The sequence below is a fragment of the Aphis gossypii genome, chromosome X, assembly GCF_020184175.1.
Source record: "Aphis gossypii isolate Hap1 chromosome X, ASM2018417v2, whole genome shotgun sequence".
In the NCBI taxonomy this organism is placed as follows: Eukaryota; Metazoa; Arthropoda; class Insecta; order Hemiptera; family Aphididae; genus Aphis; species Aphis gossypii.
The window spans coordinates 34,675,128-34,703,049 of record NC_065533.1 but is presented as its reverse complement, the minus strand read 5'-3'; the positions used below and the strand labels follow the sequence as shown (position 1 = coordinate 34,703,049).

Here is a 27,922-nt window from a genome sequence, read left to right as displayed (position 1 = left end):
GGGAAGGGGGGGGTTTAACACCCTAACCCCCCTAGGCACGCCCTTGACAGGTAGGTATACCTACGTTATACACTTATACACAACGAATTTATAATTTGGTCTGCAATATTATATGCGCGACAAATAAAAATAAAATATGTAAAAGTCATAAACATCCTAACCCCATCCATAAAGCTATATTAGGTGAGGTATGAATAAAATAATTAACTTGCTTAACTAATGATATTTCTATGTAGCTATATGTCATATTATATATTATAATAGTCATATCCATAAAGATAGTTCAGATTTGATTATTAATTAATATATATATTTCTATAAGCAATTATAAATATATTACACATGTACTCACTGTACTCCTATATTTATAAAAAGCATACCACAATACCAGTATGTGTTTTGAAGGGGGTGGGGGATTTTATATTTGTTAGCCCTTCTCTCTCTAGCTACAAAACTGTTATTGACGATATAAATATATTTATAGTTTCAATAAATCATAATAATATATGTTGTAAACGTATAGTTTATCTTAAGTAATGTATAACATAATATTACATATTATATTATAAGTAGTTTCATAACGGACATGCAGTACCTGTTGTACTCTAAGTACAATAACAATACATTATTATGTGGTTTATGGTAATAAATAATCACTCACAATTTATAAAATATTAAGCACTATATTACTGTGATATGTATGTACAAGAATGAAATATAACAAACAAATACCAATTACGCGTACAATATTACTGCGAACTGAACAACACGGTAAGTCGCGATACGTAGTCACTGACGGAATGAAAATTGAGCATCTGATCAGCTGGTATTTATAGGCTCCGCTTTGTTCTAGAACATCCCCGAGTATACTCTAGCGAGACCATCGTGGAATATTCTAGAACATGGGTTTTTCCTATTGTACGCTGTCGACATCGTAAATAATTTGGGCGGCTCGTTGTGTATTGTTCACGTCGCCACATCACCCCCCTACCAGTGATGGAGTCAGCAGGAACTTATTTGAAGACGTTCGGGGAAATGGACTCTTCTACCGGAACGCGTTTTCCTGTCTTTTGTTTCTGGTGTCGGTTCTTCTGTTTTTGGTTCCTTATTTGCGATAGATTCGGGTGTGGCATGTTTCATGTTTCTGGAGCTAACCTCCTCGTGTATGTCATCAGCAATTATGTAGGCTGGTTTCAGTCTATCAATAGTCACTGTTATCTTTTTCCCTTTCACGTCAATGCAGAAGGTTTTCCGATTGCGACTTACAACTGGGTATGGGCCGTCGTACGGCATTTGTAGACAGTTTTTCGGTCCATCATGACGAATAAACACTTGTTTGGTGGTGGCGAGGTCCTTAAATATGAAATTTTTCTTTTCTCCGTGGCAGGTTCCATTTACCGGTTGTATCTGGCGAATCTGGTGTCGAAGATCCTTGATGAACTCTGCTGCGTTCTCAAACTTAGCGTCATCTGATCTTGTTGAGAGAAATTCACCAGGTAGACGAAGTGGTTCTCCGAATACAAGTTCTGCGGATGTGGACTTCAGATCCTCGCGCCAAGCTGCTCGTATGCCTAATAAGACTGTTGGGAGTATTTCAGTCCACCGTTTGTTCTGGTGACATTTGATAGCGGCCTTAAGCTGTCGATGGCTTCGTTCTACCATACCGTTTGCTGAAGGGTGGTAGGCCGTAGTCCTAAGGTGATTTGTACCAGTCAAATATCCTAGATACTTGAAAAGGTTTGATTCGAATTGTCTCCCTTGATCAGTCGTTATAATAAGAGGTGTACCAAATCTTGAAATCCAATGTGTATAAAATGCTCGGGCGACAGTCTCTGCTTCTTGGTTCTCCAAAGGTATCACTTCCGGCCATCGAGTAAATCTATCGATACACGTAAGGCAGTAGCGGAATCCTTCTGAATATGGCATAATGATGAGGTCTAAATGTACATGTTCGAATCTTTGTGATGGTTGAGGAAATGAACCAAGTGGTGCTGAAACATGACGTGTTATTTTAGCTCGTTGACACTCGATGCATGCTCGGGCCCATTGTTTACAGTCCTTGTTGATAGAAGGCCATACAAACCGTTGTGTTACCAATTTGGTAGTGGCTTTTATGCCTGGATGTGAAAGACGATGGACAGTATTAAAAGCAGCACGTCGAAAAGTTTTTGTAATGAAAGGTCGGGCGGTTGGTGTCATAGTGTCGCAAAACACAGGAACATCCATGCCGGGCATTTGAATTTGCTTAAGCTGTAGTCCAGTGTCACTCCGTAAATACGTTTTTAATTCGTCGTCTTCTTGTTGAGATTTAGCCAGGGCAGTATAATCCAGTGTATCCGAAAGAACTTCCACTCGAGAGAGAGCGTCGGCCACGATGTTCTGTTTACCTGGCACATATCTTATGTCTGTAGTAAACTGTGAGATATAATCTAGGTGACGAAATTGGCGTGGTGAGCACTTTTCAAGTTTCTGCTGAAAGGCGAAAGTGATGGGTTTGTGGTCAGTGAAAATGGTAAAATTGCGAGTTTCTACCATGTGTCGAAAATGTTTGACAGCAAGATAGATAGCAAGGAGTTCACGATCGTAGGCTCCGTATTTAGATTCAGTTACTGAAAGTTTTTTTGAAAAGAATGCGAGAGGCTGCCATCCCTTGTTGACGAATTGTTGGAGAGTCGCGCCCACTGCGGTGTCAGAAGCATCACTTACAATGGCCAATGGTGCATTGTCGCGAGGATGAGCAAGTAACGTGGCTGAGGCAAGTTTTTCTTTACAATTTTCGAAAGCAGCAGTAGCTTCAGGTGTCCAGTTGATAGGAGTTTTGCCTTTGAGATTGGGAACCAGTAAGACGTTCAATGGTGCTTGTGCTTCTGAAGCTCCGGGTATAAAACGTCGATAGAAGTTTATCATACCCAGGAACTGTCGTAACCCTTTTGCTGATGTCGGTTTCTTGTATTTCAAGATGTCGTCGATTCTGTCAGGTAAAGGACGTGTGCCATCTGTGGAAATAAGGTAACCTAGGAATTTGACTTCTTTTTGTCCGAAAACGCACTTGGAAGGGTTGATTACTAGAGAGTATTCACGTAACCGATTGAAAATGATCTGTAAGTGCTTGATATGTTCTTCTTCAGAAGTAGAAGCTACCAGTATATCATCGATATAACTGAAACAAAACTCAACAAGTCCACGGAGTACTTCGTCAATAAAACGTTGGAACGTCTGAGCTGCGTTTCTGAGTCCGAAAGACATAAAGGAAACTCGAAAAGTCCAAATGGTGTTATTATGGCCGTTTTATTGATATCTTCCTCTGCTACAGGAATTTGATTATAGGCTCTTACCAGATCGATTGTTGAGAAAATGTTTTTTCCGTGAAGGAAGTGTGTGAAATCCTGGATGTGACGAACTGGGTAGCGGTCTGGGATAGTTCGAGTATTAAGTGCACGATAATCTCCACAGAGTCGCCATGCGTCCGTAGTGTTCTTTGAAACCAGGTGGAGTGGTGAAGACCAAGGGCTTTTAGAAGGTCGAGCTATACCCAAATTTAGCATAGTCTCAAACTCCTTTTTGGCTCCCTTGAGTTTGTCAGGGGCTAGACGCCTTGGTTTACACGCGACGGGAGATCCTGGTGTCGTCTGGATGTAATGTTTGGTGTTGTGTTTGATGTCCTTGATTACTCCAACAGGTCGGGTTATCTCAGGATACTCCTGTAATAAGTCATGGTACCTTGTTGTTCCGACAACTGTTTTGATGGATTGTATGTCGCATTTCGCAGCTTGACCCTGTACAGTGAGTTGCGTGAGACCGTCCAAGAGACGTTGATTACGTATATCTACCAAAAGATTATAATGGTTTAAAAAATCCACACCAATGATAGGCTTGGATACATCCGCGACCACAAATCTCCAAGTGAAAACTCGACGAAGTCCGAAATCAAGAGCAAGTGTAATAGTTCCGTACGTAGCAATGGTCGTCCCGTTGGCTGCTGATAGGGAGTAGTCCGATTTATCTCGTTGACCTTGAACCACACTGCGTGGGTATACACATAAATCGGCTCCAGTGTCAATAAGAAATTGTATTCGTGAGACACGATCGGTTAGAAATAGGCGGCGTGGAAATGGCATTGGCTCACTGGCCGCCATCAGTGATTGCCTTTCTAGTTTTCCGACTTATATGTACATGGCTTTACACATTTCTGGGAGTTGGATCCAAAACGCCAGTGATACCAACAGATTCCATTGACACCGTGTGAATTACGACTTCGTGATCGAGATCTTGAACGATGGGCACTAGGATCGGGGCTTCGCCCACGTGCAGGACGGGTGTTGATCTCAGCGATTTCTTTTCTCAGCGCCGTGATTTCCTGATTAATCCCTAGCGCTAGCTGTGAAAGCTTAAGATTTAACGTAGCTTCCAGAGTATTACTCACAGTTGATTCCGCGATCTGAGGTAGCATAGGACCAGACGCGTCTGCAATATTATCTGCGTGTGCTGCGAGGTCCTCGAGTTTGCAGTCCTTGACGATCGCCAGCGCTACCTGAATACTTTTCGGTAGTCGGCCCATCCACAGCGTTTTAACAGTGTTTCAGGAATGGAGGTGTCAGCTAGGCTTTGAAGATGGCGTAAAAATTGCGATGGTTTTCTATCACCCATTTCGACCCGTTCCAATAGTTGGCGAGTTTTTTCTTCTTGGGATGCGCTGAGACGTTTGACCAATTCTTGTTTAATTTTTACGTACCTGTTTTCCGATGGTGGTGCCATTATGATATCTTTCACTTCAACCGCATATTTGGGTGGTAATGCGCCGACAACATACCCAAATTTCGTACTGTCGATCTTGATACCTGCGCTGGCAAAACTTCCCTCGACCATGGCGAACCAAAGTTCGGGATCCGACGAAATGAACTCGGGAATTTTCACCGCGACTCTTGCTACTGACGATTCATTGTTTTCCATCACGTCGAGGTCACCAATTTGTGGTTTATGGTAATAAATAATCACTCACAATTTATAAAATATTAAGCACTATATTACTGTGATATGTATGTACAAGAATGAAATATAACAAACAAATACCAATTACGCGTACAATATTACTGCGAACTGAACAACACGGTAAGTCGCGATACGTAGTCACTGACGGAATGAAAATTGAGCATCTGATCAGCTGGTATTTATAGGCTCCGCTTTGTTCTAGAACATCCCCGAGTATACTCTAGCGAGACCATCGTGGAATATTCTAGAACATGGGTTTTTCCTATTGTACGCTGTCGACATCGTAAATAATTTGGGCGGCTCGTTGTGTATTGTTCACGTCGCCACAATTATATTATATTTAAATATAAAATACTGAAATTTTATGATTTTCATGATTGTCGTAGGTCGAAACCTTAATTTGAATTACCTATATATAGCAATAAAATAGTATGTATTTGGAAAATAGAAAATTCTATGTGTACCTAAATGGTTTTAGAGAATAGTATTATTACATTATAAAACTGTTGAATTGTTTGCCAAAATAGTAGACTAATATAGTTTCACGAATCTGTCACTAGATAATAATTATATTGATTATTATTTTTACATTGTTTTGGAATTATTAAAATGTGAACAAGTTACCTTCGAGTTTAATACATTAAGTTATAATATTTACCGATTTACCTACAATTGTTCATACTTAAAACAGTTAAAACGTAAACTATTATATAATATATGCACAACACAATAATATAATGACGCGTTATTGTTTATGAATGAACGGATATTATCATGTAAAAGCTCGTAGTTAGGTATACGGTATTACCGCGTGATGTCATTCTATACCTATATTGTTATAAACTTTTAAATGATCGTTTTAAACAATAATATTCATACACTTAAACAATGCCAAAATAATCTTTTCAAAGATATAAAAGAAAAAAGCCAAGGTACCTACTTGAAATGTATGATAACATAATATTATTCGCAATGTTTTAAGTTATATCATTTATACCAATGAACTTTAAAAGTAGGTAGTTAATTTCCAATGTCGGTGTTATGACTGTTAGTAAATAACTACTACTGTCTACTGAATATTGCATACATGATTAAATGTACGAATAAAAATACTTATTATAATAATATTTTAAAAGTATTTTCGCTAGAAAAATATAGTACCTACGCGGCGTAGAGTTCAACGCGTTACTGCAGGCAATAACATCGTCGTCTAGATGTCGTCGCGTGTACTATTTTTCTCTTGCTCCTGCAGGAAATCTAAATCAGACAGTTCATCAACCAAATCTATCATCAGTGTTTAGACTTTTCTAGAAAAAAAATGTCTACTCATCGATTTTAGATAAAGACATTTACTGTAGGTAATTTATATTGTTATTTTTTTACGCACACTTTTTAATAGCTTAATTGTAAACTTTGTGTTCTCTAAATTCCCTAGTCGATTATCCAAAATTCGTGATTTTCCGTTTTTTTAGCGCGTGCAATCGTGTTTCTTACACTCAGTGGTGGTAAACGTTTGTTTTGGCCACGTGCCAAAATGTTGTTATCACTCTACAAAAAAATTGATGTACCTACCTACCCACGGATATTATACGATCATAGGACATAAGTAGAACAATACCTATAGATAAACATTTTTTTCTGAATGATCGGGATTTTTATAATACGCATAAAACATTTTTAAAATTCAGGTGTTTAAATACAAACAGTACCTATACCAGCTTCGTCCATTATTGAATTATTCTTCTGTTTTGACACGATTAATATTTAACTATGGAAATTGGAAAACAAACTTTCACAACAGTACGCGTTGCGAATATTGAGTGTGTATGATATGAACCACTTTTTACAAAGTAGATACAAAAGGCATGCCCTGGAAGTGAATTCCAAATTTTCAACGTTTTATACTTATTTAGAAATAACAGAAATTGGTTATTTTTCTTTTTAATTTAATGTAATATTTATCAACGAAATAAAAATTATTTTTGTGTTGAAATTGGACCAACGCGTCAGCTTTAAATATGCGTGTTGTGGTTTGGTCATCTCTGCTAATATAAGTACTTCTGATAATACTATATTCGTTAAAACAAATTATTCCAAACTAATATTGTATAAGCCTATCGCCATTTATTTACTATTGTACCTATATGGCTACATGTATTATGTGCTTACATAAAACTATAGGTATTAAGTTAATATTCTTATTTTAAAAATAATAATAATACGTGGGTAGGTACTAATGTAAATACATTTAAATAATTTAAAAAATGTTTAAAATTGTAGTTATACTTTTGTATATTGCTATTACAAATCTTTTTGAGGTTCAAATTTACGACAAAGATATTTATATTTTATGTTTAATTTTAATGTATAGCTAGGTTATACATCGTAATAGGTACGTATATTATTGTGATGATGTTGTAGGTATGTGGATTATGTTTTGTTATCGTTATACCGTTTGAATAGTAATAAGTACAAGTCGAGGTATACATTATAATATATATAGTTATAGGCGTGCTTTCAAACCGAAAAGCGATGAATTCTCTTAGGTTAATCTTCATAGCTTTCGATGTCATCGTCATCTTCCAATAATGGTTTTTCGGCGGTGATTTTTGAGTCTGTCTTTACGGTCGTCGGTTTAGAAATTTTGCTAATATCATCATCACTGAAGCTCCCGCTGCCATTTTCTTGGGTAACCACTTTCGTCTTGCTATAACTGATTTTACGGTTATTGCGGACCTTTATTCTGTTGTCGCTATTGGCGCTTCTGTTCTCGAACCAATCGTCGGCCTTGGAATTGGGTACTGTTTTTGGTAACAAATTCGACGTAGTTTCACTACTGTCAAACCACGGGTCTGCTTTGGATGTAGTTTTTTTCGGTGACGAATTTAACGAGGGTTTGGTATCACTAAACCAAGTGTCATCGTTATTCATCAGCTTTTTCGTAAGCGGTTTTGATATAGTTCCGCTTACACTGCTGTATTTTTTCTTATTATTAACCATCGGCGGGGGCACAGACTTGTTATTTTCAATATTGTCTTCTTCCTCTCCTTCACCGCCCGTAAAGAAATCAGTCAGTGAACCTACAATAGAAGTAGTTGGTTTATCTGAATCCTTAGTGGCCGCCTCCGGATTGTCACTGGAAAAAAATTTTATAAAAAAAACTATTATAATATTATGAACAACAACTTTTTCTTCGTAATTTTTCCGTGTGTTCATGCTTAAAATTCAAAACATCACATTTAGGCCAAAGAAGTTTATTTAGTGTACAAAACGTATAGTGTTTATCGTCTGAATGTCTATGCATATAGTGTATATTTATGCATATGCATCAGCTGTGTATCAAAATAATTCAATTAAGTGATTTTTACTACAAGTTTAATTTTAAAATTTAAAATTTAAGGTTTTTAATTAAAGTACTTAATTGATTTGGTTATAATTTGTAGGTTAGTAATTTAATTTTATAATAGTAGATAATTCATAGCTCACATAACAAAAATGTTATAAATCAGGTTCGAAATAATATTTTTTCTTTGTCTGTAAATTATAAACAAACATTTCGAAGGAATTATTCTAGACTTTTTTTACCATTATTTTTTATAACATTAGAATTTTTACTTTCAATCTCTCAAAGTGAAAAAAAAAACATTTTACTGCTCCAAAAGGTTTTGATAGATACAAAAAAAATTTTCATATATATAATTCCATAAATAAGTTTGATTCAACCGTCAGATTCTATTTTTGTATTTAAAACATGTATAAGTGTAAAAAGTATTAGGGGACGTATGCAATATCTCGCACACAACGTTTCCAAAAAATTTCAATTTCAATAAATTTTATTTGACCTTATACAAAACTCGATGGAATCAATAAACATACGTATATGAGTATACGAGGTACTCAGTAAGAACTTTTCTGGTGAAGTAAATAGTCGATGAGTAGGTACCTATACAAAATTGGCGGAATCGCTTTGATACATTTCTTTTGAGTGTGATTAGCAAACGTTCGCGTTATGGAGCAATCGACGTAGATTAACCTAACCTAAGCTACATGCTAACACGTACCTCAATATCGTTCCAAACGATTGATGTATAACTTATTTGTATCTCTCATTTTTTGTTTACTTGCAATTTTATTGGTGTATACATTGTTTAGTTTTAAATACTCCCGCTGACATTAAATAAATCGGGCCCACGCCCACGTGCGTATATCACGTTTAAAATAAAATACTTTAATTAGTAGTTTTACAATCAAGTTAGGCAAAACTGGAGAATAAGATGGTGGTTAAAACGATATGTACCTTTTGAACATGGATATCATGCCTAAAGCCGATTCCAAAAACGCTTTCGTGTCTGGCCCTGTGGTCAAATCTGACACAAGTCCTGCAATAGTTTGCAACATCATTTGTCCGTTACTGCCTACGAATATATCGAACACCATCCGCACGTCTTTAGGCGACAACGGCAACTGGTCCAGCAAGCATGACGTGGAAGGACTGGAGTCCAAAAAGGTGAGAACCAGACGCACCATGGCTTTGGTCACTTTAGGGTTGCTCATAAACTTATCCATTAGCATAGATATCGATTTAGTGATTTCGTCGTTTTTGGAAACAAAAGTCGATACTATACCCACGTCTTTGATAAACTGTTGTGCACTGCCTTTGGTTCCTTGTCCAACCTTGGCCCCTTTTTCGAAAAAAAAACAACACGAAATTCTGTTTCATACGCTTATCTGATTTATATAATATGAAAATTAAGATCATTTAAATATTATAATTTTATACATAATATATTAAAATATATAAACAAAACTAACTATTGAAACTAAATGATGTAGATACAAGTTTACTACGTGCATTAAATCAACACATTTACTTTGAAAACACATACCTAGGTACTTTTTTGTTTTGTAGGGTTAGACAATTATAATTAATTACAACTGTATATGTGTTGGTTAGGTATATTATATATTCATAATAATTATTAATATATTATAAGATACATGCGTTAGGACTAGGGTATTATAATGGTCCTGAATTTGCCAAAAATATACATACAATTTTAAATATAAAATAAAAACTAATGAATCAAATTATATTAATTAAGGTAGGTATTGTCTAAGTCAGTGGTTCTCAACCTTTTTTAGTTCACGGCACACTATTACACGCATCACAAGTTTTCACGGCACACTCACGCACTTGACAACCACTGTTTTCAATATTTAATAACATTTCCCGCGGCACACCTAGACAATCTCGCGGCACACCGGTTGAGAACCACTGGTCTAAGTGGTAATTAGCTTTAAATTTAAATACCAAGAGTAGGAGAGGTAATCAAAAATTAAAATGGAACAAAAAAATCTAAATGAATAATGTTCTCATGAGAAAAAATAAGATCGTTAATTTTATCCGCTCATCTATTATGTATTTACATTTAATCATATTTAGAATAGGAATTTTGATTTTTAAATTGTATGCATAGTATTCGTTTCAAACAAAAAAAAGGCGATAAAGTCAACAAAATGTCAACACAAATAAATTAAGCAGTGTAGTCAAAACTAAATATTATAATTACAAAAAAGACAAAAAATATTATATTCATATTTCAAGAAACTTCACTCTTATGATTGATATATTTGAACATCGTTTTTTCAATAATTGTGAGATTTTATATTCGGTTTTTATTATCAATTCTTAATTTTTTTTTAATTTATATAGGTGGTTTCAAGACCAAATTAATAAAAATTATAAAATTGTAAATATGTTATTCAAAATATTTTTAAATTTGAGATTAAGACTGTTATCTTAATAACGATACGCACTTATACCAAGATACCAGAAAACTAAGTAAGAATATTGAAATTTGAGCATATGCACACCATCAAAAGTAGTTATCATTTGTAAATCTAACAATTTACGTTAACAGTGTTTGCACACGTGTAACGCGTGTTATGTGTTAATTTGATAGGTACCAACACTAAAGCGTATAACATAGTGTATAGCTTTTATTATTGCGCATTGTATATTATAACTCACAAGTCTATATACACGATTAAAATATAATTATAGTCCTGTGACAAATTTAAATTTAAAAACATTTGATAAGTAGTAAGTACCTTAAATATATACCTATTTGTGTACTTTGTAGTGAGTATTTGGTGATTTGAAGCTACCGTCTGTTGTCGTAGGCGTTTACAAATAATCCAGAAACATACATTTTAAATCAATGATGATCTACTCATTATCATTGTGAATAAATATAATTAAATATACTGATCATGAAAAATAAACAATTGTGAAGTAGATTGAGCGCCACTCGTCGGGAACAAAAACAAATCAATATTAAAATTACCTTCGCTCCTCCGCTGCAGGTCAAAATAGACATGTTTTGGTAATACAATTTAGAGTATAATCGGGTGGAAAAAATGCATATTGGATCGCTTCACATATAATAGCATGGGGACGGTAAATATAATTAATTTTAATGTATGCATGTTTTCAAATAAAAGATTTATCAAAAAATATAAGTATGACACAATTTTTAATTATTAATCTGTCGTTTTAATTATAGAAAATATTTTAAATTTTGAGTCGCACGATTTTATTCTTATTTGATATTATGTTGATGAGTGTTATTTGTTTTACATTTTTATTTTATGAGAAGGGGGTAAAAAATAAAATTTTTAAGTATTTTGGAGAATAATTGAGAAAATTCAAAAATTAATAACTGTAAGGACTTGAAATGTTCATCGAATATTCATATTGGCATTTACCAGAAAAGAAATAGTTTGGATATGTTTGTGCTATTTATAGGTGTTTTAGGCCATATGGAAATTTTTTTTTTTTTTTTAAAGACTAGGCGCTTTGCAAAGGGTAACCCGTTTGCAAACTACTTATTGTTTTTTCAAACAGCCTACTGTTTTTCAGGTTCATTGCATGCAGATTAATAACAGTTAGGCTTTTTAAGAACTACAATCATTTTATGGTAATCATTGGTAAAGTTGTAGATAAAAAAAAAATGTACCTACCTATAATAATATATTATAATTTATAATAGTTCAGTTTATATGTCACATATTAAAAAAACCTTTGTGCAAAATAAATAGATGCGCTTGCCGGAAAAATAATGTACTGCATTATTATAAATAGCCCTTAAAATAAAATAATTAAAATAGTTATAACCATAAAAATTATTGTAGTTCTTAAAAGGCCTAATGGCTGTTAGTCTGTATGCAATGAGCCTGAAAAATAGCAGGAAAAATAATAAGTAGTTCGCAAATTGGCTATTCCATTAGAAAGAGCCTAGTCTTTCTTAAAAAAAAACTAATTTTCCATAAAATCTACGATGTAAGTATTTTAAATTTTAAACTTTTTTTTTCTTTATATAATATATTATGATAAAAATGTTGTTCTTGGCAAAAACTCCTGAAAATTAAATAAACCGTATAGGTAACTATCATTCATTACATGGATTAAAAATGTTTATCAATACGTATAGGTTAATCAATATTTTTTAAACTAAAGAAGATAAACAGAGATATTTTTAAAATAATTTGAGTAATTTTAAGTTATTTATACCAAGCATATTATATTCTTCTCGTTGGTATGAATATTAAAACTTATCATTGATTATAACACGGCTCCAGCACCTGCGTTCTCTGCTCGTCCTTAAATCTTATAAAACAATATTATAGTCTTATTATATTAATTTATAATAATGTATAAATAAATGTATAATAAATAATAATATTTATTTTTATGTGGTCTTTAGTATTTATATTTGTGTGAATGAATAAATGAACTAAACATAATATAATATTATCTATACTGATAGACTGCCACCGTCTCCGCCTAAAATCGTTTTTCGTATACAATATTATGAATCATAATTATGACGTATCATCGAATTCAAATTTAACACATACATTACAGTGATCCATTCGAACCCACCATACAGCAGAATGGTACTCGCTCTGCTGTTTTTAATCTTATTAATTCTTCACGAAAATATCGTAGCTACACCAATATAGTAGCTTATTACATTTTAACGCGGAAAAGTATTCAAACTACATACTCGTTGTATGCTTTGTGTATACATTTTAGGTTTAAATTAAAATATCGTTTTTCCACGAGGGAAAGCGATGGCAATATTATATAGAATACCGCGGAAACAGTCCGTAAAGATTAAGGACCTCTGCCCCGATACTACGCGGGCTACTCTGAAGTTCAGCCTGTTATACACAACTTTAACCACGACGATATATTATTATAATATGAGCTTCGATGTCATATTATTATCGTTATTGGTGTTCGACATCATATATTATTATTATTATACGTACCGATGAATTTGATGATCAGATTAAACATCTCCTGGTTGCCGTTCTTGCCGTCCAGCGTGGCCATGAGCTTGTGCGTGCCTATGTTGCCCAACAACAAGCTCAGGTCGGTGACGTGGCTGATGCCCGTCAGCCCCGTTTTGAGCATTTTGGACACCGACTTGATGAAGCCGGTCGGTTTTTTCACCTCGGCCTGTCGCTTGACCGGTTTCCGGTCGTCGACGTCACCGCTCTCGTTCGACTTGCTGGACGACTGCTGCGACGAGCTGCCGCCGGAAGCACTCGAATTGCCACCGATCCGTTTCCGGGCCACGTGTAACACCTTAGTTGACACCCCCTGGAACGCGTCCATGCCGCGCTGCACAACCCTGACGCCGGTCCGCATGAGACTCTTAAAGATTTTGTTCGGTTTGCCGAACAAGAAGTCGCGAAGCCGGCCGGTGTTCGCGTCCGGTGTCGCTTTGACGCCGTCGGTGACCGTGTCAACGTCGTCGAGCACGTCTATTTCAGCGTCGGCGTCGGTGTCCGACGATCCATCTTCGCCGACTGCAGTCGCGGCACCAGCAACCACGGTTACCGCGGGCATGCCGGACGTCAGGTTTTTGGTCCTCTGCACTTTCGTCGATCCACTCCTCGTCCGCACATGGTCGTGATGTAGGGTGGCCGCCTGTGTACAAATACGAAAACGATGATGTCGATGACGATCGTCGTTTGCAAATATTTTTTTAGATTTTTTTTATGGGGGAGGGAAAGGGTCGAGTAAAGAAATTTCGATTGTTTGACTCTAACCGATTTCGGGTAACGCGAAATATCACTGCTTACCATGATAATAATATGTCACTTGACCTATTGTTACTTAACATAGTTAATGTATTATTATAATAATAAAACTTCATGACATACAACGATAAATTGTATTTTTGTTTTGAGTTCTAACCTATATATTATGACCATCTACAAAATAATACAAAATAATGGTGAAACCCCAAAAACATACATATGATACTTTTTTTTTCATTTCCATGTGCCATACGGTACACTCAGTAAAACGATGACAAATCCTACTTCATCAACCTACTGTGTTAGTGTCTATTTTATAGTCAAGTAGTGATTAGCTTCGGTAGCTGAAGGTGTGTCCGGAAACTTATCATAGTAGGCAAACATAATTATTAGTCAGCACCGCGAGCACTTACTACTTATATAGAGACTAGACGTAAGCTGAAAAGAACTCATACTCGTTTAGCCGATAATTTACATACTATTGAGACGACACGTAATCTTGTCATGGCCCCCCTCTGAAGTGCATTGCCCGTAAAGTTAATCTGATTCGAAGACAAAAATAATAATTGTCCCGGTGAAGTTATTTTACAGAACTAATTGAGACTAATAAATTTAGACGTTCTATAGATGGACACACGGATCGTATATTCAATCGTTTTACAGACCCCCCTAGTAATACGTTTTCCAAAACTTTTACGTCTATCTCTTCTTCGTCCTATATAATTCTAACCTAAAAATCTATTCACTGAACACGATAAACCTCTCCGAGTATCGGTTGCAGTGTAGAACCAGTGGGCTGTACCATACGGCGACCGGTCAAAACGTCTTTGAACAAAATATCTTTTATACTTTTTTTTTATAAGCTCATTGTTATAGTTATCATTGTATCTGCGATGTATTTTAAATTTTATATTTTCTAATATTTAAAAATAGTTAAGTCGCTAGGCTACTAATTGCTGGGTACTTACTACGTGCACATAATATTGTGCCATTAAGATAAAAGTAATTGTAGAGACCTTATCGGTTTATATTTGGTGGGATTTTCGTGACTTGACTGTACCTATCTGGGCGTTTTAGCAGGTTTATAATATCATTTAGTCACAGCCTTTGGCTTTTGTGGAGATGTTACTTTGTACCTAATTTCAATACATTTAAGCCCTTCCGACGTCTGCGATAACATGTATAACAATTTATTAAATTAATTATAAGAATTAAGATTTAAAGAATTTAAAAGATATTTTTATCAAAGACATTTTCGTCATAAGACATTATTATGACACGGAATCGCATCACACCCCATCGTTCTGTATTCTAACGTACGTATTATACTTTTTACACTCACTTGGTCATAGTAACAGCACACCAACCACAGCGCAACAATCATTGCGCGTTCGGCGGTCGCTAACATAATTATTCCGGCGACCGCAAACGGACGACGATGACAGGCCTATAGAGTCGGTGGCTATATAAATAATATATATATATACAACAATAATAATAATTGTTATCGACTTTTAGTAAGATATAATAATAATAACAATAATAATATGGTATATAATGTATAATATTATAATATTATTGGGACGTATAATATTAAAAATCGTAAGCCCGCGAAATCCGTCGTCGGGCGGCGTGTGCAGTCTTGTCCGACACGGGTCGTCGTATAATAATATAACGTATTTATTAGCACTCGCGATGAAGTAAAAAAAAAAAAAAAAATTATCGCTCGTCGGCTCCGTCTGTCCGCGACTGCAACGGAAAATATGGATGCGTATAATGTGGCGCGCTTTTCGATCGAGGCGACGTCCGACCGGGCGCGTGTCAATATTGGCACGGAAAAGCGCGTGACGAGTGTAAAACATCATGTTTTAAAACACCAATCAAACTATTATAATATTCTGCCACGATCGTCATCATCGTCACCATCATCGCCGCCGCCGTCGTCGTCGTTATCATTTTATTGTATAATTATTATTGTAAACGCTCGGCAATGTATACGCAAGTGTTTTCGCGGTCTAACCTCGGCGTAATATTAATTATTATTATTGCGTACTCAAACATCGCTACGATTGTTTATTTTTTGTTAATTATTTTTTTATATGATGTTTTATGCGCGTCCTATATCATAGGTATGTAGACGTACAGAGTTGTGACAGGATGAGTTGTGTGTGTGTGTGTGTGTGTGGTACCTACGTCCTGTATGATATTACAATGTCGCATAATATATTATTATCCTTATTGATAATTATTATAATATTAAATTGTAATTATATATTTATATGGTATAATAATATGTGGAGACGTATTTAAGGATTTCTCCAGGCGTATTATTTGGGGGGGGGGGGGGGGTAACTCGATCTATAAGAATCGGATTACGGCGGACAAACGGTATACTCATTATTAGCTATAGGTATTTAATTTTTGAGGGGCAGAGAATAATGGGCGAATATATTTGCTGGGGGTACTACCCTTGCAGAAGTACCACTCATCTATTGCTTTAAATAGTTATGAGTTTATGATCGATATATTAAACTACTCTTCCAAAATTAGATTTTTATTAATCGATGTCATACTCCGAGAATATCCTGTTTTAGAATATGGAATTAAAAATACGTCATTACAAAAAGTAAAATTTAAAAATATTAAGTTTTCTTATTGCAACTGAAAATATCAAAATAAATGCTATAATGCAAATATTACGAATATTATTATTGCTTGGCATCATCCTTAGATTTTGCGGAAGCGATCGCTGAATGTTTGTAAATCGTATGTTTTACTTTAATGATTTATACATTATAATATAATGTAATAATTGGTTGAAGAACGTTAATCCTTTCCCCAACACGGCAACACCATCATTCACCGATTTGCACCATCAGTGAGTGACTTTTTCGGGACTTACCCTATGATCTTGCAGGAAGTACAGATTTTGATCAATAAAATAAAATACCGCATCACAGGTAGCTTTTGACTACTGTTTAGACAGAAAAAAACATTGCTGCAGGTAAGTATAATTAAAATTATTGTGTAGTCGTCGTATGGATTGTAATAATATGTGAAGGACAGCGGTGTAATCGCCTCGACTTTGGGATCCCTCGGCGATACAACGGCAGTGTCGCTATTGCTGGTTGTATTATACAAACTACCTACGTATATTAATTGATTGATTCAATAATTATGTAATAATTTTAATGAAACGTAAAATTATCTACTCATTTTTTAATAAATTGTATATAAAAATGTATACTGCAATAGGTAGGCATTGGGAAGTACATAATAATTAACCTTCCACTTATTGGTTCGCAAAACATAAAATTTTCTCATACTGCAGTCTTATACTACTTTAAATCAACCATAAAAGTATTCGAGTACAGCATTTTAATACCTTTGAAAAACAATATTCTAAAAGTATTTCCAGTACAATATTCAGAATACTACTATAAAGTCTGGCCAGCTTATTAGTATTAAACATAGGTAGGTCTAACGAATCGGTATGTGTTATTACAATCGATATTTAAAAAATACATAGGTGGAGAATATTTCGTTGGTACGAGTCGAGTACCATAAAAGTGGAACTCAGCAGATTCTCACTAAATCCTTATAATCGCGAAATAATCTGAAACCGACAGCTGCAGGCTGCACCACTGTACGTTTTGAGACCGTCGTCGGTTCGTCGGTGCGACCGCCTGGCAAGCAGTTACAGTTACTCAAGCGTTATTCGACATTCGAAAATCCACAATAATCGTTATAATAACATCACTATAAATTGAAATTATACCTTTTATATTTCTATACCCATTGATGCATTGTATGGTACCGTTCTACAGTGCACGGCTTACGACGTCCATTCATTCTTTGGTTATACCTACCTGGAATCTACCTTATTTTATATGTCGTGATCATACGATATAAGACCTATAGCTGCTCGCTAGTGTGCAAATGCCATATTTCTTCGCGATTGTATCGAAAACATGCTACAGGTCGATCTCGTATACACGCGGAATCCTTTGTCACGCCTTGAAATTCCAGCGATCCCCGCACATGTGCACGACGTTTTTTTTTCATATAGTCATAACTAAAATAAAAACCAGCCATTTAGTATGCACCGTATACAGGCATCACGCGTGGTCTTTTTCCATGTATACGATTTCTGTATCTAACTAAATACATGTTTTTTGAATAGAAGATTTCCGTCCAAATTATATTTGAGTACCGTGTACAAACGTATAACAATCACGTTCATACATTTTAGAATACAAAAAAATTCTGATCATTAAACGATCGTATAAAATGTTATTGAAAGTAATAATAATTAATAATATACTTAAATAAAATAATAATTATAAAAAAAATACCATAAAATTATAGGTCTTATTCTAAAATAAATCTTTTTTTTTTTTTTAAATACCCATTTTAAAATATCGCACGCAGTTCATTATAATGATATTATTTCGATCTTTACGTAGTTCGCTTGTACCTCAATCGAAAAATATTTAAAAGCCATAATATATCTTTTATAAGAATTTGAAAATTTTTGTACGAAATTATTAAAAATAACTACATTTTTTCAGATTACTTTATAGTTGAACAAGTTTAAAATATTTTTAGTTTTAACACTTATAGTATTTGAACATTTAAAACAAAATTCCCAGTAGGTTTTTAATTTTCAAACTATAAACAGAGTATTAAATACAAATAACCTAATACTATACCTATTAATAGTATTACAGAACACTATTATTTCTGTTATGTTTTTTAATAGTATATAGATAGGAACAAAATACTGTTTGTATGATCCGTATATTAATTAAATATTAAGTAGATGAAGTAACTTCTTTTAAACTCAGCTAAATTATTTTTTTTTCGTATTAACTCTAAATGTAAGTTAAATATATTAGATAAATATTAATTTCTAGATTAACGATATTGTGTTTAACTTAACCTAACACTAGTTAATTATTTTAATTAATTCATCCACTTTTGTTTATGATAATATATATAATATGACAAAATATCTTTAGAAATACAGGCTGACAGATCGACTTTTATCATAACCGTTTTTCGTATGTAACTTTTATGTATTATTAAACTCAAATCTAACACACAATTTACAGCGACTTATACTCAATGACAGTCGACATCTTCTATAGGTACATACGTAGAATTAATTTCCTTGTAGTTTTTTTCTATGATTTGTTCCAAGTGCAAGTAATTATAGATACATCTTAATATTTTATTAATTAATTAATTTATATTATTCGTACGCTTCAAAAACTTGAATTTTTTTTTAAATTATAGCGTATCTGAAATTTTGGCTCACTATGTATACAGTGAAACTTCCACATAACGAAGTCTCGGGGGGAATAAAAAAAAAATCGTTTTATAGAGGAACTCGTTAAATAAAATTATCGTATAATTATCGTATAGTTATATATAATTATCGTATAATTAACAATGAAAGAGTCACGGCTTACAAAAATAATTCGTTAAACGGAAAATTTCATTAAATGGAAGTTCGTTTTATGGAAGTAGTAGAGTAGGTAGTATAATATACATTATATTGATTATTGATGTAAATTGTAAACAAATATGGTATGATAGCTGTGTTTTTAGTATTATACAAAAATAAAAAAATAAGTACTTATAGTATTTTTTTTAAAAATATGCTTAAGTAGAAGTATATTATTAATTATCAAGTAACATTTTTAACATACATTTTACGCCAGACTGCATTTAGCACATACTAGGTGTATTCGAATAATGATTTTTAATATACGCGTGATTAAAGCAATAATGTGTATTTAAGTAGTTGATTTTTTTATAAATGGCACATAACAATGAACGCGTAGAACAATCGACAGTAAAAACAATTATTAAATAAACTTATGAAAAAATCTTAAATGTATTAAGTAGGTGTATTTTTTTTATGATAACCAAAATTTAGGGTTTAAGTATATTCAAGAGAATAAATAAATAAAAAATAAACAAAAAAATCAATTAAATGATGATTCGTAGAATCTGATACAAGACAAATATTATAATATTTCAAATAAAACAATAATAAATTTAAAAAAAAATAATATAATGTCTGTTAACAATCGTAGTTATTGAGATCACAACCTGTCGTTGAAACAATCCAATAAAAATGAACCTATTGTTTGATACACGTGATTGCGAACGCTTGATAAACCGTGCGATTCGTCTGGATAAGTCTGAAAAAAAACATTTGTGCATATTAGTATTTTAAATTCATTTAGATAATAATTTATTTTAAATTGTATATGATTATAATATTATTATACTAAATTAATTTATAATGTATGTGTTTAAAACGTTAATTGCACAAACAAAATGTTGTGTTTGGCTACATATATATTTATATATATTAGTAATTTATAATATTCGTATGGCTAAATTACCTATAATTATACATAGGTATTTCACCAATTTATTTATGTACGAGTATATCCAATTCAAATAATATTCATATACACAACAAAGCAAATTTTAACATTTAAAACAATAAAATTATTTTATGCTAAGAACACTTTTACAGAAGACTGTAAAGTTAAGATAACGAAATCAAAGACACTTTTGAAATAGTTTCCAGACGTCTTGCTTTAAATTTACGGCTAAGTACATTGTTTTGATATTGTTATATTATACAATTTATACTTATTATGTGTATAACTGGGAATGGCATATTTATGTTTGTTGTATTCAAGTATAAAATAGTCTAAGTAAAAATAAGATTTAATAAGCGAACTAAGAATGAAAGTAGGTCAGACCATTGAAGTGAATGTGCTGAGAAAATTCACATTCGTAAGCCACTGCCAAGACAAAATGCTCTAGTCCGGAGAAAATAATTGTATTAATTTATATTTATTTTTAAAATCCAGTACATAGTATTTTTGACCGAATTCTATTTCACTATTTTGGAACGTTACTGTTTTTTCCTCGATAGAGTAAGATTTCTATCATAATATTATTAATCTTTGATCATTATTTAACTAGGAATCCTACGACTTTTTGTTTTTACATTTAACAATAGCAAAAGTTACTTTTGTACATTTTTTTTTTTAAATAGACAAATCATTATAGATTTTGATTGAATGGATGATTGTACTAGTGTTTCTTTTTGTCTGTCATCGCTATTTGAAGCAGTAAATACTCGTATTATGCTACAAACTTCAACATAATAGCATTATTAACATGTAAAAATATATAATATACTTAATAGAATAGGTTGGCGATCTTTGCTTAAAATCGTTTTTCGTGTGCAACTATTTATTACAATTAATTTAAATTAATTATTCATCCATTATAGTGCCTACATATTATATAAATATTCAATGGTGAGGTGCATTCTCACATACTGTACAGCAGAGTACTTATGTACTTACTTGCTGTCTGAAAAGTATTACTCTTCGTTCCAGTTCATAGGAAAGCATCATGGATTGTTGATAATGAACGTTATCGTCGTACGTGCCATGTATGACCATATATTTTTTGTCGCGAAGTTTCTCGGCGTTTTTCAATAGACTGGCGTTTTTGTAACCACTAACGTTTTCTGTAAGCAGTCCCATGTACCGTTCCGTATACATTGAGTCTGAAAACGTATTAATTCGTTTAGGCACACAAATTGGAAAGAAATATTTAGGCAAACGTAGAATGTAAAAACACTGCAAGAACAAATAAAAATTAAATATTCATGTTATTATTATATATACCGTAGTATATCCAGTCGGTAACAGGAGCTACGGATAATCCACATTTGAACACATTTTTGTCGTCTTTAGTTAAGGCCATAGCAGCCGAATAACCACCATAACTCCAACCCCAAATTGCCGTTTTTGATTTGTCAATAAAGGAAAATCGATCCTGGAGATAACTGTAAACAAAAATTGTATAAGTCAACTGTTATAAATATTATAGTTTACAAGAACACAGTTAACGTGGATTATAATAAATTATAATCATAATACTGATCGATCAAATAAAAATTAACATTTATGCAAATCGTGTAGTTATTTAAAAAAACTAAATAACTTTTCTGAAATTGTAGATGCAATAAAAATGTAAAGATTTTATTTTAAGCGCTTTTTGTGATCAAACCTAATTTTGGCTTATAAATAAAACATTTTATTTAATCAATAAAAATATATCTTGAAAAGGTCTTGAGGGTCTAGCCCTCCCCAATCTAACCCCTTACTAAAAATAAACTACCTATTCAATCAAAAAAAAAATATTAATAAACTTAATAAAATTCAACAGTGGTTCACATATATTTTCTTTTTTTTAAAAAAACAATTATTTTATTTTTATTTGTAGTAATAGGTATACATAGGTTTTAAGTACAATTTTATGATATCAAAGAATTAAAGAGACTTAAAAAGAACTTATTTACTTCAGTCATAGTTTTAATTACACCATATCATAATAAAAATCGAGTAAGTGACAACGATTCAAATCAAAACGATTACTGGAAATTAAATTCTTTCTATGCTATCACGCACTAAATTATTTGCAGCATGAGTTTAAGGTTTTTAGAAAAAATAATATTTACTTATTTAAACTTCAGCTGCTAGGTTAATACAATTAAGAACATTATCTTAATGATTTCAATTAAATTCTTATAGAATGGACTTCATAAAATGGTTATATAATAATTCAATTACAATTTATTATTGCAACATGTTTTAAAATAAATGTTACAAATATAAGAGTTAAAATAATAACATTGCTACGTATTTAAACCAGTTGTATAATATTTAATAAACCAAAATGTAGAGTAACAACTATATTTGATACCTAAATATCTACATGAAAATATGCACCTTAATTATTGCTTTTACAAAAAAAGTATGATGTTTAGATTTTATTGTAAAAATATAAGTATAGGCTTTCGAGGAAATTCATGGTTTATTAACCTTTGTTTAAAAGTATTATTTAATGTATTGTTGTAATGTTCGATGGATTTAATAAATATTATAATTTAATTACATTTTACAATATGAAAAACGATTGTTTACCTCGTGACGAATACTTGGTCTTCGATTTCGTAGGTTCCCAATTTCCGGTAGTTAGCGAACAAATTTCTATCACCCCTTCTTCCTGAACCGCGGCCATCGATTTGAGCGATGATCACATTTTTGTTAGAACTAAAATACTTATTCCATTCTATCGAATACGTGTTGAGAGCCAAATTCGATCCGGGACCGGCATAACTATACATATAGGTATACAAGATACAGAATATCGGTTGTAATACATCAGTTTTGCGATAGGTAAACAGATATATTTTGATGTGTAGGGTATTTTTTTTTTAAAATAAAAATCTTATAAGACTTGTCACTTACGTGTTGACCAACAGTGGAAATTTGATGTCCGCACTTTCGTCGACGGCTGGCGGTAGTATAAGTCGAACGCGAGCCTTAAATTCGTTACCGATTGGCACGTCGATGAACGATACTCGAGGCAGAGTAATGGTAGATAATACATCTTTAAGGTGTTCATTCGTTTCCCAATCTAATACCTTTTCACCAGTCTAAAATAAAAATATTCATTGAACCTCATTAATTTGGCAATAACATTATATTAAAATAATACAATTTTTACTGTACGTATTTAATTTAGGAATAATAATATTATTTTTATCAATACGAATCATCTTTAATTTGAATGTATAATGTAGGTAAATTATATTGGTTTTACTTAAGTATATTTTTTTTTTATATTTGAAAAAAAATTTTAAAGTAGGTACGAAAAATGCAATCATTAACATTGCAGAGAGTGATTTCCGGTGGAAAATAGGATCTATACCATATAGCTATACCTACTATAACTAAACATTGGGGGGGTAGATAAATAGTAAAAATTTACACTACTTTTAAAATTAATTGGTATAAAAAAAAAATAAAACTGAGAATTTGTACGCAAAACTAGTTTTTGATAAAATCTATTTTCTTTTTTTGCTTTTATTCAAATATGTGTTAAATATTATAATTTTTTAGATTTTATACAAATTTCAAAAAATGTTTATTCTTTTAATGAAATCTTGGTCAAAATGTACAATGGACAAAATATCCAGGGTTTAAGTGGCCAATGGATAAGCACAATGTATAAATTAAAAAAAAAAATTGAAACTATACATAGATTCCAGAGTAACTAATAACATTAACATAACACGGAACGAGGAAAGGTATGTAAATTATGTAAAATTTTATTTTAATTCATATGTCATAATTGTTTTGATAAATAAATTGATTAAGTAATAAAATTACTACATATCTCTCCTGATTAGTCCAATTTTGTTTAATATGTTCACATCAATAGTCTGTTATTGTCATTATCAGTTTTGATGATAAAATTTTTTCATATATTATATAATTTACAATTATATAATCTTTTATATTAACAGCTTTTGTAATTTATCATAATAGATATTTTTAATGTATGTATTTATATTAATTGTTGATTTATTTTACTAGTACAGCTTATATATTTTATAAAACCCTAAAATGTAAGTCCTAATAATTATGTTGATTATAATGGTATTAGTTATTAATTATTACTATGTGAACACCTAATTGGATTATTCCTATCCATCTTATAAGATATAATATTATACTATATTTAATATACCTAACTATGAAAAAATATTATCTTAGTGCTTATACCGTTTTAAATATTTTGACTTCTGGCACGTTTGGACCCTGGCATGTTAGCGTATAATATTCGTTTTCCACGCTCATCATCGCTAAGTTATATTTACATTCCGTCTTGCACGACATACATTCTGGTGAACTTTGTTCTTTAACTAACACCCGGTAGAGATACTGTTCTTCGGGATTTTCTTCTGTGTTAGCCAAATAGTAACTAAATAAGGATTAAAAAAAACAACACATTATTATAATGTATTATAAAAAAATCATTATTGATATTTGATAAATGCTATAACTAAGGTACCTAGTACATCTATAATAAATCTAAGGTGTTTAAGATTCAAATTTAAGTTGATAATAATCAACACAATCTGCATAAAACAAAATATTAGTATATGTTATTTAAAGTATTAAAATTTAATTGACCCTGTGCGTGCAACATATTTTTATTTTTTATTAGAGATGGTTCAATATAAATTGATTTATAGCCCAGCGTAGATAATAATTTAAAATGTAATATTTATGTTTTCATCACTATGCTTTTAAAAGAAAATTGGTTAAATGAAAAAATTATTTATAAAACCTATAGGTATAAATACATAACCAGTAACATTAACAATGATTTTATGTGTCAATTCGATTATGGAATTTTGAAAATTTAAAATATACGCTAATTACCAAAGCATATAATACTATAGTTGTATTTGAAAAAATCCCTTTACTAAATAATAATATATTCTGGACCTATCTTAAAAATCGCAGTTTATTTACATGTAATTTGACTGGACGTCCCACTTCAAAAGAACGAGTACTTCAAATTTTCCACTCGTTATTGGAGTCAGTTTGCCATTGGCTTCCACCACGACTATATGCTTGAAATTATCTCCGTTCGATTGTTTCACGGGATATAATATTGCCAGGCGTTGCTCGTTGTCCATCAATGGTAATTGTGATAAATCACACCATCCCCCGGATTGACTGAATGTCACTACCTGTAAAAAAAAAACAAGTACGTGTTTAAAAAACAAGTGGTAAAGTAAATATTATTATAATCATTTTTTGAAATACAAAACAATAAATAATAATAGCGACTAATATATACAACGTATTATGTTTATTCAAAACACTTATTTGTTTACTCTGACTACTTCAATTAATAAGTAATTTTATAATTTTTTTAAAATCAATTTTAGATATTTTAAGTTATGGCTTTGGTTTATATGTATTTAATTTTATTAATATCGATTTTTTTTATAAATTATTTTTAATTATTATTTTACAAAATTTTTTTAAAACTATTTGTCTAATCTTAAGCAATAATTTTAACAAAAATCAAAATTATAGCTTATGTTAAAATATATTGTACTTGTATAATTTACTGCATTAATTTATGTTATACAACATAACAAAAAAAAATGAAATTTGTAAATAGGTACTATAAAAGTACTTGAAATACGACATTAAATACTTTTGGAAAACAGTAAGTAGGTACACTAATAAATTATAACAATAATATTATAATTATTATTTATTATTATATACCTAAGGTTATACATATAAAATGTGACTTTTCAAAAATGTGTACAATCAACCATATTTAATAGGAAAAAAATATTATTCATTATCTTTAGAAATAGATTCTAAAACGCCATCTCCGCTCAGAATACTTTTTATTTTGTAATGATTTTAATATCAAAAATTATTGAGTTTGAATTTAAATTTAATACATTCTAATAAATGTGATGAATACCTATGTAAATATGTAATCTGTAACCTACCAATAACGAAGAAACTTAAACTAAACAACATAATGACATTTCCTTTTTTTTTAATGTGATCCTTATATCTATTTTTTATTTCAATAAAATTATACCGTTTAATAATATGTAAAAATTATAATTCCACTACCTATGTTACTACATTTTTAATTAAACTATACTGTTCATTAACATAGATTTATTACTGTTATTAGGTATTATCAGATTCGTCTATATGAATTCTTTATATATATTTGTAAATTGATTATTACGAGTGGTTATAAACTCTTCCGTTGGTGAATTCTACTGAATTGTGTAATATCTGTTTGCCGTTTGTACATTATGATGTAATTTTTATGCGATAATATGGACGTACAAATTTAAAAATAGTAAAATTATATAAATTATCGTAAATAATAAAACAATAATACTAGAAATTAATTTCTCTAAGTGTAAAATATAAACAAGATTTTAAATATATTTGGATATATTAAATGTTTATATATATATTAAAAAATATTATATATATATTTAAATTAAATTTTTATAAAGTATAAACATAAAAATTAAATTTAAAAAAAAAATATAATATTCGTTATTCGTTGGATAATCTCTATTAATTTTGAATAATTGTTTTTCGATTGTTCAGAAAATAAAAAAATAATTTTTCAAACTAATTTTTTTAGGAAGTTTTAAAATTTTGAAAAATCCATATAAAAAAAAATATCAGGGTATTTTAATAAATTATAACCAATAATTTTCATTTTCCGGGCTTTCAATTTTTTAGAGATATCAATTCTTATTAATTAGAAATAATAGATTATTATTAATAATAACGATAATAATAACATTTTATATTTTAACGTAAAAATAACGTTATGTATCTATATGTACCTATATTTAAAAAAAATTTGGACCCCCCCCCCCCTCCTGAAATTTTTTTCCAGTTGTGTCCTTGCTGGTTATATTATACAATTATGTTGTTTTTCAGCATTTCGCATCAAATAATTTTAATTTCTTAGATGGTATAACCACTGAGGCTTAACCGCCATGTGTGATCAATTTAAATATATTAAATATAATTTTCATTTTATTTTATTAAACTTACGTTAATACTCTCTGCAGAATCGACCACCGAATAATGAACTAAATATGTTTTATTTTGTACTCGGTTCATCCAAAATGTAAATAGATTTGTATCGTCTGACCACTGGACCGTATATAGAATAATATCTTTAGTGACTGAACTGAAATTCAAACATAAAAATGAAATAAATTTTGTGATTTATTTTATATTTCATTTATTTACTTCTAAACAAAAACTATACCTAAATTGTAAAAAATCAATAACAACATCATTATATCTAACATCAATTTCTATATTACAGGTAAAACGTT

General features: G+C 31.5%; 2 protein-coding genes across 4 annotated transcripts in view; both read right to left on the bottom strand.

Moving 5' to 3' along the window:
* Positions 1-7,263: 7,263 nt before the first annotated feature.
* LOC114129750 (uncharacterized) lies at positions 7,264-15,960 on the bottom strand. The gene is made up of 4 exons (XM_027994578.2): positions 15,446-15,960; positions 13,327-13,990; positions 9,287-9,671; positions 7,264-8,125 (listed from the first exon to the last, which is right to left on the bottom strand). Exons 1-4 carry the CDS (start codon positions 15,509-15,511, stop codon positions 7,537-7,539), a joined length of 1,704 nt encoding a protein of 567 aa, XP_027850379.1. The 5' UTR covers positions 15,512-15,960; the 3' UTR covers positions 7,264-7,536.
* A 4,039-nt stretch (positions 15,961-19,999) lies between these two features.
* LOC114129713 (venom dipeptidyl peptidase 4) overlaps positions 20,000-27,922 on the bottom strand; it is a 47,009-nt gene continuing 39,086 nt past the window's right edge. For all 3 annotated transcript variants that reach the window (XM_027994528.2, XM_027994529.2, XM_027994527.2), the window contains exons 9-16: positions 27,633-27,771; positions 25,539-25,759; positions 24,783-24,981; positions 23,463-23,650; positions 23,136-23,330; positions 21,834-21,994; positions 21,507-21,712; positions 20,000-20,315 (exon numbers count right to left, since the gene is read on the bottom strand). In XM_027994528.2, coding sequence (XP_027850329.1) covers positions 20,217-20,315; positions 21,507-21,712; positions 21,834-21,994; positions 23,136-23,330; positions 23,463-23,650; positions 24,783-24,981; positions 25,539-25,759; positions 27,633-27,771 — 1,408 coding nt within the window. In that variant the 3' untranslated portion in view covers positions 20,000-20,216. The remainder of the gene's footprint in view (positions 20,316-21,506; positions 21,713-21,833; positions 21,995-23,135; positions 23,331-23,462; positions 23,651-24,782; positions 24,982-25,538; positions 25,760-27,632; positions 27,772-27,922) is intronic.